Source organism: Gadus macrocephalus, chromosome 11, assembly GCF_031168955.1.
Source record: "Gadus macrocephalus chromosome 11, ASM3116895v1".
Classification (NCBI taxonomy): domain Eukaryota; kingdom Metazoa; phylum Chordata; class Actinopteri; order Gadiformes; family Gadidae; genus Gadus; species Gadus macrocephalus.
Window position 1 is genome coordinate 457,809 of NC_082392.1, and position 12,500 is coordinate 470,308.

At 46.2% G+C, this 12,500-nt stretch overlaps 2 protein-coding genes across 3 annotated transcripts in view; one reads left to right on the forward strand and one right to left on the reverse strand.

The window, feature by feature from the left end:
• Positions 1–911, reverse strand: part of ydjc (YdjC chitooligosaccharide deacetylase homolog) — a 7,579-nt gene extending 6,668 nt beyond the window's left edge. The window contains exon 1 of one of the 2 annotated variants that reach the window (XR_009527933.1): positions 1–911. This exon is cut by the window's left edge and continues 428 nt beyond it. The gene's annotated coding sequence lies outside the window, so the exon portion shown is untranslated. The other variant, XM_060063972.1, reaches the window with a different exon arrangement.
• A 483-nt stretch (positions 912–1,394) lies between these two features.
• sdf2l1 (stromal cell-derived factor 2-like 1) lies at positions 1,395–6,582 on the forward strand. The gene is made up of 4 exons (XM_060063973.1): positions 1,395–1,697; positions 5,326–5,522; positions 5,716–6,181; positions 6,287–6,582. Exons 1-3 carry the CDS (start codon positions 1,496–1,498, stop codon positions 5,992–5,994), a joined length of 678 nt encoding a protein of 225 aa, XP_059919956.1. The 5' UTR covers positions 1,395–1,495; the 3' UTR covers positions 5,995–6,181; positions 6,287–6,582.
• The last annotated feature ends 5,918 nt before the right edge of the window (positions 6,583–12,500 follow it).

Below are 12,500 nucleotides of genomic sequence, written 5' to 3' on the forward strand. Positions count from 1 at the left end.
CCTCGATTTGAATATAGTGAAAGTCCAGAGAGCCCCGAGGGGTCAAATTTGCCTGGAGTCTCGAGCTGGAGACCATGGGGAAGTGTACAAGCCAACATGTGTGACATCATCATAATTTGGTTTTGTGCCGCCTTCAAACCAGCTCGGAGGTTCAGAAGTTCTACGTGTCTTTACGTAAACCTTCCCTTCTTCCGAAATAATGAAACGCCCCTCAATGACATAAAACCGAATAAACAAATCGTTCGTGAGACAAGACTTCATTACAACGACAAGAATGGATGCCCGCAGGGACGCCTTGGCGCTTCACTGCTGAATCAGATGAATCCGTTATTAGAACTGCTTGAGATGGTTTACCATGATCGAGAATTTATCAGGTGATGTTTATAATTGTAAGCTATAATGTATCGTAATGCAAATGTTACAATGGGTGTTAAGTTTGCCTCTTAAGGCTTGCTGCAAGTTCACTTTATGGTGTGTTCCTGAATTCTCGGACGCCAGCCTTCCGAGTTGCACTTATTACGTCACTTCCGGTCTCGGAGCATTCATAGCATCCTGTTCGTCTTTGTGATTGTGTCATGAAATTGGCTAGTTGTTGTTTATTGTTAGCTACTTTAGCCTCTTTAGCAAACCAGCCCAAAAACAAACAACACATTTTTACATTGTATTGCACGCACAGCAAGACCATGCAATGTATAATTGGTGACCGGAATAAAGTAGCAATGAAATCAAGTGTGTGAGAGCATTTAAAATTGACATTAAAATGTCCTAGGCCTACGTGGTACAAATACAAAAAAAATAAAAAATCTCTTCACGGGCGCAACCATTTGGTTGAGAGTGTCATCAATGCTTTCGGTCTACTCTCAGATATTAGAAAGATGAAGACAAAAAGGGGGCGTGCCTTCGAGAAATTACGACTGTTTTGAAGGCACCAAGAGATCCCCGTACGCCGAAACTTAAGAGACACGTCACAGGAACACGTCACACATGAACAAAATGGTGCGTCCACATCACTGGAAATTATGGGGAAAACATTTTACTGCTGTCCGCTGATAAAGACGGGTTCGATACCGTTGGTGCTATAGGCCTATGTAGATATTGTTTAATCTAGGCTACTGGTTCATTTTTCAAGTAAGAAAAAAAAAAGCAAACCTTTGACAATTTCATCAATCGTTAATCTCCTGTAAAACAAAAATACATGTATCCTGCAAGTATCTATCTTACTTTTCAATCATAAAGTATGTTGTAGTATATTTTATTATGTTTTATATATGTATAACACATATTTAGCCCACCTATGAGGACGGAAGTCAGAGGTCAGAGTGATCCTGAACGCATCTCCATCAGCCAATCACACAGCAGCTTGTGGAGCTTGCTTACTTCCGCTCTTCAGGACTTGTCACGCTGTGATTGGTCCAGATCAGCGTAGTGTTTCAAAGCGTCTCAAAACAGCGCATCTTCAGACCAGACGGAGGACTATGAGAACATCGAGACCAGCATGCAGCCTCTGAACGACCGCCCCTCTCTGGACTCCGGGCTCCGGGTCCTGCTCTTGGCCCCGTGGCTCCTGGTGCTGTTCCTCGCTTCCTGTGACGGCCGGGAGTCGGACCAGGACCTGGTCACCTGCGGGTCCCTGGTGAAGCTCCTCAACACGCGACACAACGTGCGGCTCCACTCACATGACGTCAAGTACGGCTCCGGTAGGTACCCCCCCGTGTCCTGAACCCCCCCCCCCGGTAGTCCCCCTCCGTGTCCTGAACCCCCCCTTCCCCCCCAGCGGGTTAGTGTGACCTATTGTGATTGTGACGTCAGTGTGTTGTTGTGTAGCGCGCTGCGTGCTGAACGTGTTCAGGGGTCTCTCGGCCCCCGTGTCTGCGTGTGTTCTCCATACCGGGTCGGTACGAGTCTTTCTCTGCCCTGGAGGGTTGGAGTCGCTTGATACTAGACCCTCTGTAGGGTACTAGACCCTCTGTAGGGTACTAGACCCTCTGTAGACCAGTCTACAGGGTACTAGACCCTCTGACACCACACAGCTCTCAACCACTGGCCCGCCTCATCAGCGCTATCGGACGATGGAAGCTTGTAGACGATTGCCCAACCCTCTACAGGGTACTAGACCCTCTGTAGGGTACTAGATCCTTTACAGGGTACTAGACCCTCTGTAGGCCCTCTACAGGCTACTAGACCCTCTGTAGGCCCTCTACAGGGTACTAGACCCTCTGTAGGGTACTAGACCCTCTCTTGGCCCTCTACAGGGTACTAGACCCTCTGTAGACCCTCTACAGGGTACTAGACCCTTTACATGGTACTAGACCCTCTGTAGGCCCTCTACAGGGTACTAGACCCTCTGTAGACCCTCTACAGGGTACTAGACCCTCTGTAGACCCTCTGTAGGGTACTAGACCCTCTACATGGTACTATACCCTCTGTAGACCCTCTATAGTCCCTCTACAGGATACTAGACCCTCTACAGGGTACTAGACCCTCTGTAGACCCTCTACAGGGTACTAGACCCTCTACAGTGTACTAGACCCTCTGTAGACCCTCTACAGGGTACTCAACCCTCTATTGACCCTCTACAGGGTACTAGACCCTCTGCAGGGTACTAGACCCTCTATAGACCCTCTACAGGGTACTAGACCCTCTGTAGACCCTCTGTAGGGTACTAGACCCTCTACAGGGTACTAGACCCTCTATTGACCCTCTACAGGGTACTAGACCCTCTGCAGGGTACTATACCCTCTGTAGACCCTCTACAGGGTACTATACCCTCTGTAGACCCTCTACAGGGTACTAGACCCTCTATTGACCCTCTACAGGGTACTAGACCCTCTGTAGACCCTCTACAGGGTACTAGACCCTCTATTGACCCTCTACAGGGTACTAGACCCTCTCTAGGGTACTAGACCCTCTGTAGACCCTCTGTAGGGTACTAGACCCTCTACATGGTACTATACCCTCTGTAGACCCTCTATAGTCCCTCTACAGGATACTAGACCCTCTACAGGGTACTAGACCCTCTGTAGACCCTCTACAGGGTACTAGACCCTCTACAGTGTACTAGACCCTCTGTAGACCCTCTACAGGGTACTAGACCCTCTATTGACCCTCTACAGGGTACTAGACCCTCTGCAGGGTACTATACCCTCTGTAGACCCTCTACAGGGTACTATACCCTCTGTAGACCCTCTACAGGGTACTAGACCCTCTATTGACCCTCTACAGGGTACTAGACCCTCTGTAGACCCTCTACAGGGTACTAGACCCTCTATTGACCCTCTACAGGGTACTAGACCCTCTCTAGGGTACTAGACCCTCTGTAGACCCTCTACAGGGTACTAGACCCTCTGTAGACCCTCTACAGGGTACTAGACCCTCTCTAGGGTACTAGACCCTCTGTAGACCCTCTACAGGGTACTAGACCCTCTGACACCACACAGCTCTCAACCACTGGCCCGCCTCATCAGAACCCCCAGGCCGCTGTTGTGTTGTGGACCCTAACAGTGTTGCGTTGTGGACCCTAACAGTGTTGTGTTGTGGACCCTAACAGTGTTGTGTTGTGGACCCTAACAGTGTTGCGTTGTGGACCCTAACAGTGTTGTGTTGTGGACCCTAACAGTGTTGCGTTGTGGACCCTAACAGTGTTGTGTTGTGGACCCTAACAGTGTTGCGTTGTGGACCCTAACAGTGTTGTGTTGTGGACCCTAACAGTGTTGCGTTGTGGACCCTAACAGTGTTGCGTTGTGGACCCTAACAGTGTTGTGTTGTGGACCCTAACAGTGTTGTGTTGTGGACCCTAACAGTGTTGTGTTGTGGACCCTAACAGTGTTGCGTTGTGGACCCTAACAGTGTTGCGTTGTGGACCCTAACAGTGTTGTGTTGTGGACCCTAACAGTGTTGCGTTGTGGACCCTAACAGTGTTGCGTTGTGGACCCTAACAGTGTTGTGTTGTGGACCCTAACAGTGTTGCGTTGTGGACCCTAACAGTGTTGCGTTGTGGACCCTAACAGTGTTGCGTTGTGGACCCTAACAGTGTTGCGTTGTGGACCCTAACAGTGTTGCGTTGTGGACCCTAACAGTGTTGCGTTGTGGACCCTAACAGTGTTGCGTTGTGGACCCTAACAGTGTTGCGTTGTGGACCCTAACAGTGTTGCGTTGTGGACCCTAACAGTGTTGCGTTGTGGACCCTAACAGTGTTGCGTTGTGGACCCTAACAGTGTTGCGTTGTGGACCCTAACAGTGTTGCGTTGTGGACCCTAACAGTGTTGCGTTGTGGACCCTAACAGTGTTGCGTTGTGGACCCTAACAGTGTTGCGTTGTGGACCCTAACAGTGTTGCGTTGTGGACCCTAACAGTGTTGCGTTGTGGACCCTAACAGTGTTGCGTTGTGGACCCTAACAGTGTTGCGTTGTGGACCCTAACAGTGTTGTGTTGTGGACCCTAACAGTGTTGCGTTGTGGACCCTAACAGTGTTGCGTTGTGGACCCTAACAGTGTTGCGTTGTGGACCCTAACAGTGTTGCGTTGTGGACCCTAACAGTGTTGCGTTGTGGACCCTAACAGTGTTGCGTTGTGGACCCTAACAGTGTTGCGTTGTGGACCCTAACAGTGTTGCGTTGTGGACCCTAACAGTGTTGCGTTGTGGACCCTAACAGTGTTGCGTTGTGGACCCTAACAGTGTTGCGTTGTGGACCCTAACAGTGTTGCGTTGTCGACCCTAACAGTGTTGCGTTGTCGACCCTAACAGTGTTGCGTTGTGGACCCTAACAGTGTTGCGTTGTGGACCCTAACAGTGTTGCGTTGTGGACCCTAACAGTGTTGCGTTGTGGACCCTAACAGTGTTGCGTTGTGGACCCTAACAGTGTTGCGTTGTGGACCCTAACAGTGTTGCGTTGTGGACCCTAACAGTGTTGCGTTGTGGACCCTAACAGTGTTGCGTTGTGGACCCTAACAGTGTTGCGTTGTGGACCCTAACAGTGTTGCGTTGTGGACCCTAACAGTGTTGCGTTGTGGACCCTAACAGTGTTGTGTTGTGGACCCTAACAGTGTTGCGTTGTGGACCCTAACAGTGTTGCGTTGTGGACCCTAACAGTGTTGTGGACCCTAACAGTGTTGCGTTGTGGACCCTAACAGTGTTGCGTTGTGGACCCTAACAGTGTTGCGTTGTGGACCCTAACAGTGTTGCGTTGTGGACCCTAACAGTGTTGCGTTGTGGACCCTAACAGTGTTGCGTTGTGGACCCTAACAGTGTTGTGTTGTCGACCCTAAGGGTGTTGTGTTGTTGCGTTGTAGACCCTAACAGTGTTGTGTTGTTGTGTTGTGCGTCCAGGCAGCGGGCAGCAGTCTGTGACGGGCGTGGAGAGTGCCGACGATGCCAACAGCTACTGGAGGGTGCGCGGGCAGACGGGGGGGCCGTGCCAGCGGGGGGCGGCCGTGCGCTGTGGGCAGGCCATCCGCATCACTCACATGACCACCGGACGCAACCTCCACACCCACCACTTCACCTCGCCGCTGTCCAACAACCAGGTCACTCACTCACTCACTCACTCACTCACTCACTCACTCACTCACTCACTCACTCACTCACTACGGAGCAATCGTTTAGCAACTGGCTACAAAATGTAAGAATAGGTAGTGTGTGTGTGTGTGTACTGACGGTGTGTGTGTGTGTGTACTGACGGTGTGTGTGTGTACTGACGCTGTCCCCTGTGATTGACAGGAGGTGAGTGCGTTCGGCGAGGGCGGTGAGGGTGACGACCTGGACGTGTGGGCGGTGCAGTGCGACGGGCCGCACTGGGCCCGGGACGACGCCGTGCGCTTCATGCACGTGGGCACACAGGTGTACCTGAGCGTGACGGGCGAGCAGTACGGCCACCCCATCCGCGGGCAGCGCGAGGTGCACGCCATGCCCTCGGCCAATCAGCACAACTGGTGGCGCGCCATGGAGGGCGTGTACATCCAGCCCAGCGCCCCGCCCCTCCGCCACGACGAGCTCTGAGGACCTGTGTGTGTGTGTGTGTGTGTGTGTGTGTGTGTGTGTGTGTGGGGGGGGGGGGGGGTTCGTCGCTGCGTAGTCATGGTAACGTGTTGACTGCTCATTAAATAAGATGTCCGATGGGAGGACTGTGTGAGTGGTTTCTGTAGAGAAAGGTTAGTGTGGGTTGGGTTAGTATTGGTTGGGTTGGGTTAGTATTGGTTGGGTTGGGTTAGTATTGGTTGGGTTGGGTTAGTATTGGTTGGGTTGGGTTAGTATTGGTTGGGTTGGGTTAGTATTGGTTGGGTTGGGTTAGTATTGGTTGGGTTGGGGTTAGTTGGTGTAAAGGTTTGTTCGAGACTTCAGATCCAAATTTACTTTCTTTAACTTAAACCTGGTTGAATTATATATGAATATGGATTATGTATATATGATGTAACCAGGCTTTGTTGTATTTTTTAAAACATTCTACTTGATTGTTTGAGTTCCCTCTTGATGTTCTGAGTCGTGCTCCTTTAGGACCCCTGGGGCTCGTGGTTCTCATGTCAGGAGAAATGCAGAGTTGTCCTTTCATGAATGAATTTCCTGACCCTCAATAAAAGGTGTGGGGACGTTCTGGCTGTGGTGTGATGAATAGTGCACGTGTCTGTTCTGGCTGTGGTGTGATGAATAGTGCACGTGTCTGTTGAGGCTGTGGTGTAATGAATAGTGCACGTGTCTGTTGAGGCTGGTCGGTCACCTAAACGGCCGTATCACATGCCACCTAATGATGTCAATGTAGCAGAGTATGTAAGCCATAGAAAAATCCAATCAAGATATAAAAGTTATTTTGCAGAAGATTCAATTATTGCCAGATTGTGTCATCGTATGACGACAAAATGGGCCTAAAAGTATTTATTTAGGAAGTAATAAACTAGTAATAATAATTGAACTGTGGAGGAAACAGCGCCATCTGGGGTCATGATGCTGCTGAAACCTGATTGGTTGATGTTTTAATATCTTAAAGGTTTATTATTGGTGGCATCTAGCGAAATGGAATTGAATATGACATTCATAAAAATTAGTTTTAATTAGAGAATAATCCCATGGAAATAAGAATCTAGTGTTTAAATAACCTGGTAGGAACCAGGGACCCAATAAAGAACCGGAATCCTCGTTTTGCTCCGCCATGTTTCTACAGGTGCCAGGAACGGACCAATGGCTCGAGAGAAAACGCGAACCAAAACGTTCTTGCGCTGTGAGGAGGGGAGTGTTATCCCCCATGGAATCAGATCATTGCATTCTGCAACCTCACCACCAGCTGCTACTATGATCTCCACCCTGGACCTTTCATTCATAAACATGAACATAAAATGGGTGGTTTGAATACATATGCTTGTGCTTCATTTATGATGGTCATTCATTGGAAAGTTTTACAGAGTATTCAGTAATTCATTTTAAGATTCAGATTAGATATTATCCTGTTCCTTAGACATCCTCCCACAGTGTCGGTTTTGCCCAGGTCACAGGGTCAAGAGGACCGGCCGGTAGGTCTACTGTTGACTTTAGCATTACTTAGGTATCCTACCCAGAGTGGTAGATATAACAGAGTGGCGATACTTCCATTGTACTCCGTTGCAGCGCCTACTTCCGGGGTATGGAGCCTCGAATAGTTCCAAACAACCATTTTACGGCGTAGGAGATCATCCATTTCCATTGCTGGCCGTCGAGTAACTTCTGCGGTAAATTGATTAAATAGCTTCCTCTTTTGAATTGTCAACTGTCTATATTGTATCAGAGGCCCTTTATGATGCATATACTGATATTTATTTGTAAATGCACAGTGTAATTATATATATATTTATCTTGGTAGACGACCGTTTGCCTGCTAGTTTGTTAGCTTAACTTCGCCATCTGTGAAGGTAACTCCAGGGGTAAATTGATTAAATAGCTACCTCTTTTGAATTGTCAACTGTCTATTGTATTAGAGGTCATTTTATGATGCATATACTGACATTTATTTGTATATGCACAGCGTATATATATATTTGTCTTGGTAGACGACCTATAGAGTGGCGAAGTCACGCCCCTTCCGGTAGGGCTCATGGGACCTATGAGATCGAAAAATATGAATGGGTGTCAATGGAGAGAAAATAATTATTTTCTGGTCCCGGTCTTTATATGCCCTGGATTACACATATGTTGTTTGTGGATTTAAAGGATAATTCTTCATGCAAAGAGTTCGACCGTTTATTGTGCAATTGTTCAGATAAAGGCTGTAGAGAAAACACAACGAGAAAGACTACACGGCTCGTATGTGACGTCACGCTCCCTGCGACTGGCGTGGAGAAGACCGACAATCTTCCCATTGGCATAACTGAAACTCTGCACGTGCCCCGACTTATAATGGTTTTCACCTCTTTCGATGCTTTTATCCTCCCCTTGGAAAAAGCGGTGAAGTGGGGCAGAGAGATCGCCATCTCTGTGCCGAGTTCCTAGGGCGGGTGTGGCGACGTATATCATATGCGTCGAGAGCAGCGAAGAGCTGTAGTTCACAAAGCGGCCTCACATAAAACCTAAAATTATCAAACTTCTTCACGAACATTTTTAGTTTTCTTTGCATGAAAAATTATCATTTAAATCCACAAACAACATATGTGTAATCCAGGGCATATAAAGACTGGGACCAGAAAATATTTATTTTCTCTCCATTGACACCCATTCATATTTTTCGATCTCATAGGTCCCATGAGCCCTACCGGAAGGGTTGTGACTTCGCCACTCTATTGCCTGCTGGTTTGTGAGCTCGACTTCGCCATGTGAAGGTATCTACACCAACAATTACGAAGTTCAGTAGTGAATCAAACTTTTATTTAGTTAGTTATTTATGTTGGTTTACTAGGATCATTTAGGTTGATTTAAGGACGGGTTTTATGATGCGATAGCTAGTAGAAATAACAGTGTTAGTTTAATTATATCCTGGAAAGGGTGATGTTCAGGACATGAAGCCCTACAGATGCCGCCGCTTCAACAAGGCTGATTATGATGGGCGGTGAATTTAACCTGTATGGCTTTTTCGTTTTAACTTCTCCAGTCGCCCCATCAGTCCCTGGCAGTCTGGTCCCTGGAGCAGCTGGCCCTGGAGCAGCTGCCCCTGAATCACCTGCCCCTGGCAAAGTGGCCTCTTGATTGCTCTCGGTGTCTCCTGTCATGTCCTTTTCATCGCTCTTGAAATCCACCTCAATTTCTCCCTCAATCTCTGTAATAATTACAAGGTAATGTTGCTGTTTTATGTATTTTGACTTTGCATTTGCAACTACTGTCATCTCCAATGTAAGAAAATTAATTAAAGCGAATCATTTCTGTAATGTGAATTAAATCATCTGCCACAATCAGAAACCAATAAAATGTTTAAATGGATCTACCGGCAATTGTTAATTGGGTAGAATGTGTCGATTATCTACATTGTGTGCAAATCCTCAGTGAATCCCTGATCTCTGGTTGTTTTTTAAACTGAATGTACAAATCGGAATTATGTAATCTCATTAGGAGTGTAGTCTATCCTTGAATTACATGAAATGGGGAATATTGTTAGCTGCATGGATCATACCGAAGTTTAATTTGATGAAATATGTGTGGTCCGTTGCACTTGGTTCTGGAGGCACCCTCACAGAAGGGGGTTTCCTCCTCTTCGGCTTAGGGCGATGAATGAAAACTGTTGGGACTGCATCGGGCCTCAGCTTCAACATCCCTTCTCTTTTTGTGGCCGTGAATTGGTCATCTTCAAAGTGTACCTTTTTATAGGTAGGCTTGTAAGATCAGTTTCCATTGCACTTAAAATATCATTGAAAAGTCATAATTCTCTACACTTAGAATTATTATGCCCTTTGAAATGCTATCAAGTGATGTGAACATTAATTACATTACATAGTTTTTGACGGTTGCTGACCCCTGTCACTTGTACTTTTTGACGGCTGACCATTGCCATCCATTTCTTCCTGCGCTCTTGGTCCTTGGGAAGCCATACATGTGGTAACCTTTCTCGGACCGATTGGAGCATCCAAACGCTGCACAGCCAACCATGGTATGTCCATTGATCTAAACCAATTTTGAATTTGCTCAGGGCTATTATAAGTATTGTAATGGCATAAAGTATTTGCAACGTTATATGTTAATGGTTTGCCCTAAGTATATTATATAGTGTTCCCTGCTGTGTCCATTTTTTAATCTGTTAACACAATCACACTCACTTGTTCTTGTCACACTAATTGTTTAATAAAAATAAAAACGATTTCATTCATCCAAGCGTAATGAGTTGTTATTCTTTAATATATTTGATACTTTGTGTGGCTCATATCTTAAAATGATCATGGTAAAACATCTTGATTACTTTGATTTTAATACAGATGTAGGGTAAAAGTTAAGGTTAAGCCAGTATGCTATCACAAACGTGAAGCTTTCCCTCAAACTTAAAAACGTATCTAACCACTCTAAAGGTAAAACTGACATTAACAAATATGCAATAATGCCATAACACTCAGACAAATACTTGTATGTGTTTTTTTCATTCATATTTACCATTCAATACTGAAATCTCTGCTGTCGTCCCATAGAATAACATTGACTGCGCGGCGTGTTTGGAACTATTGAGGCTTACATGAACCACGTGACAACCACGTGACCACCCTGTCGGAGAGATCGTAGCGTGTCGCAACTCTCTCTCTCTATAGCTCTGATCCTACCTAAATAACAAGACGGAAATATGCTAGTGTTTGGAAACACAAGCCGATTCAAAGCTTGGAAATCTGCTGATAATCAACTGAACGGATCGCTTTAATTTTTCAAATTATATTCAATTACTGTCTGTAAAATGGGATAGGATAATTTAGTTATAGCCCACAATAATTTGGAAATGTATTCTAATTATTGAACATTATTAAATCAAAACTTTACCAGGGGGATGCTCTCTGATCAGTTGCGTGAACAATTCAACTGCCTTCACTTTGTCTTTTTTATTGGAATAAATGGGTAAGTTCATTTTTGATCCACAAGGTGGCGGTGTAACACAGGGACAGTTTTACCACCAGTCTGTTACTTTAGTTCATATCAAACACCGGTGTTCAGTTCATTGTTTTGAAGCCAAAAACACACCGGCGGCGGCTAAACGCTCGGCGGCGCGCTGCCCCGCTATCCTTCACGCCACTGTCCTATTCGCTAGCGTTATCGCTAGCGTTATCGCTAGCGTAGCGTTGAAAGAGCGCTTTTTCAAGCTGTTTCATACATCCCGGCTTGATAGGCTACAGTATCCTATCGCCTACATTTGTTGACTGTTAATGCAGTAGATGAATAATTCAACAATGCAAAGAATGAGCAATGACTAAATAAAGTGTGTAAAATGACTTAACCGTAAACCAAGTGCCCGACAGTATAAAGTAACTATGAATTAATGTGTCTATCATTGTAAGCACAAACAGAGAATAATGGGCATCAGGGCCATATATGTAGTCATTAAACAACTGGTAGCCTATAGAGCTCGTAAGTCGCCATTGCTCATGGGACCTATGAGACCGAAAAAAATGAATGGGAGTCAATGGAGAGAAAGTAATTATTTTCTGATCCCAGTCTTTATATGCCCCGGATTACACCTATGTTGTTTGTGGATTTAAATGATAATTTTGCATGCAAAGAAAACTATAATTTAGCGGGTAGGAGTTTGATACGGTTAGTTTTTGTGTGGGGCGCTTTGTGGACTACAACTCCCGCTGCTCTCGACGCGTATGATATACGTCACCACCACTCGCAAACAGACCCCGCAGTCGGAACATGGCTGTGTCTTTGGTGCACTTTACCACCTTCTTTCAAGGAGAGCACAAAAGCCTTGATCGAGGTGAAAACCACTACAAATCTGGACATGTGGAGAGTTTTAGTTTTAGCACTGTGAGTTGAGAAGTGGAGGGAATGTGTATTGATGTGACGTCACATATGTGACGTGTAGTCTTTCTCGTTGGGTCTTTTCCACAGCCTTTAGCTGAATAATCATACAATATACTGTCAAACTCTTTAAGTGAACATTTTTTATTTAGACCCACACAAAACATATTTGTAATCCAAGGCATTTAATGACTGGGATCAGAAAATAATTACTTTCTCTCCATTGACTCCCATTCATTTTTTTCGGTCTCATAGGTCCCATGAGCAATGGCGACTTACAAGCTCTATAACGTTACGGCAGCCTACCCACTGGGTTGGTTGATCTTCTGCTTTCAAAACACATCTCAAAGGCAGCGCGAGGCTTCCTATTGGTGCTAGGGCCGGCAGCGAGGCTTCCTATTGGTGCTAGGGGCGGCAGCGAGGCTTCCTATTGGTGCTAGGGGCGGCAGCGAGGCTTCCTATTGGTGCTAGGGGCGGCAGCGAGGCTTCCTATTGGTGCGAGGGCAGGCGTTGCAGCACCGTGTTCGTTGGGCCTTATACAACGTTATTCATTTGGTAATGCTGCAACCATAGTTCTTTGTAATTGTATTAACACACAATTTGTGTAATAGTTTGATATT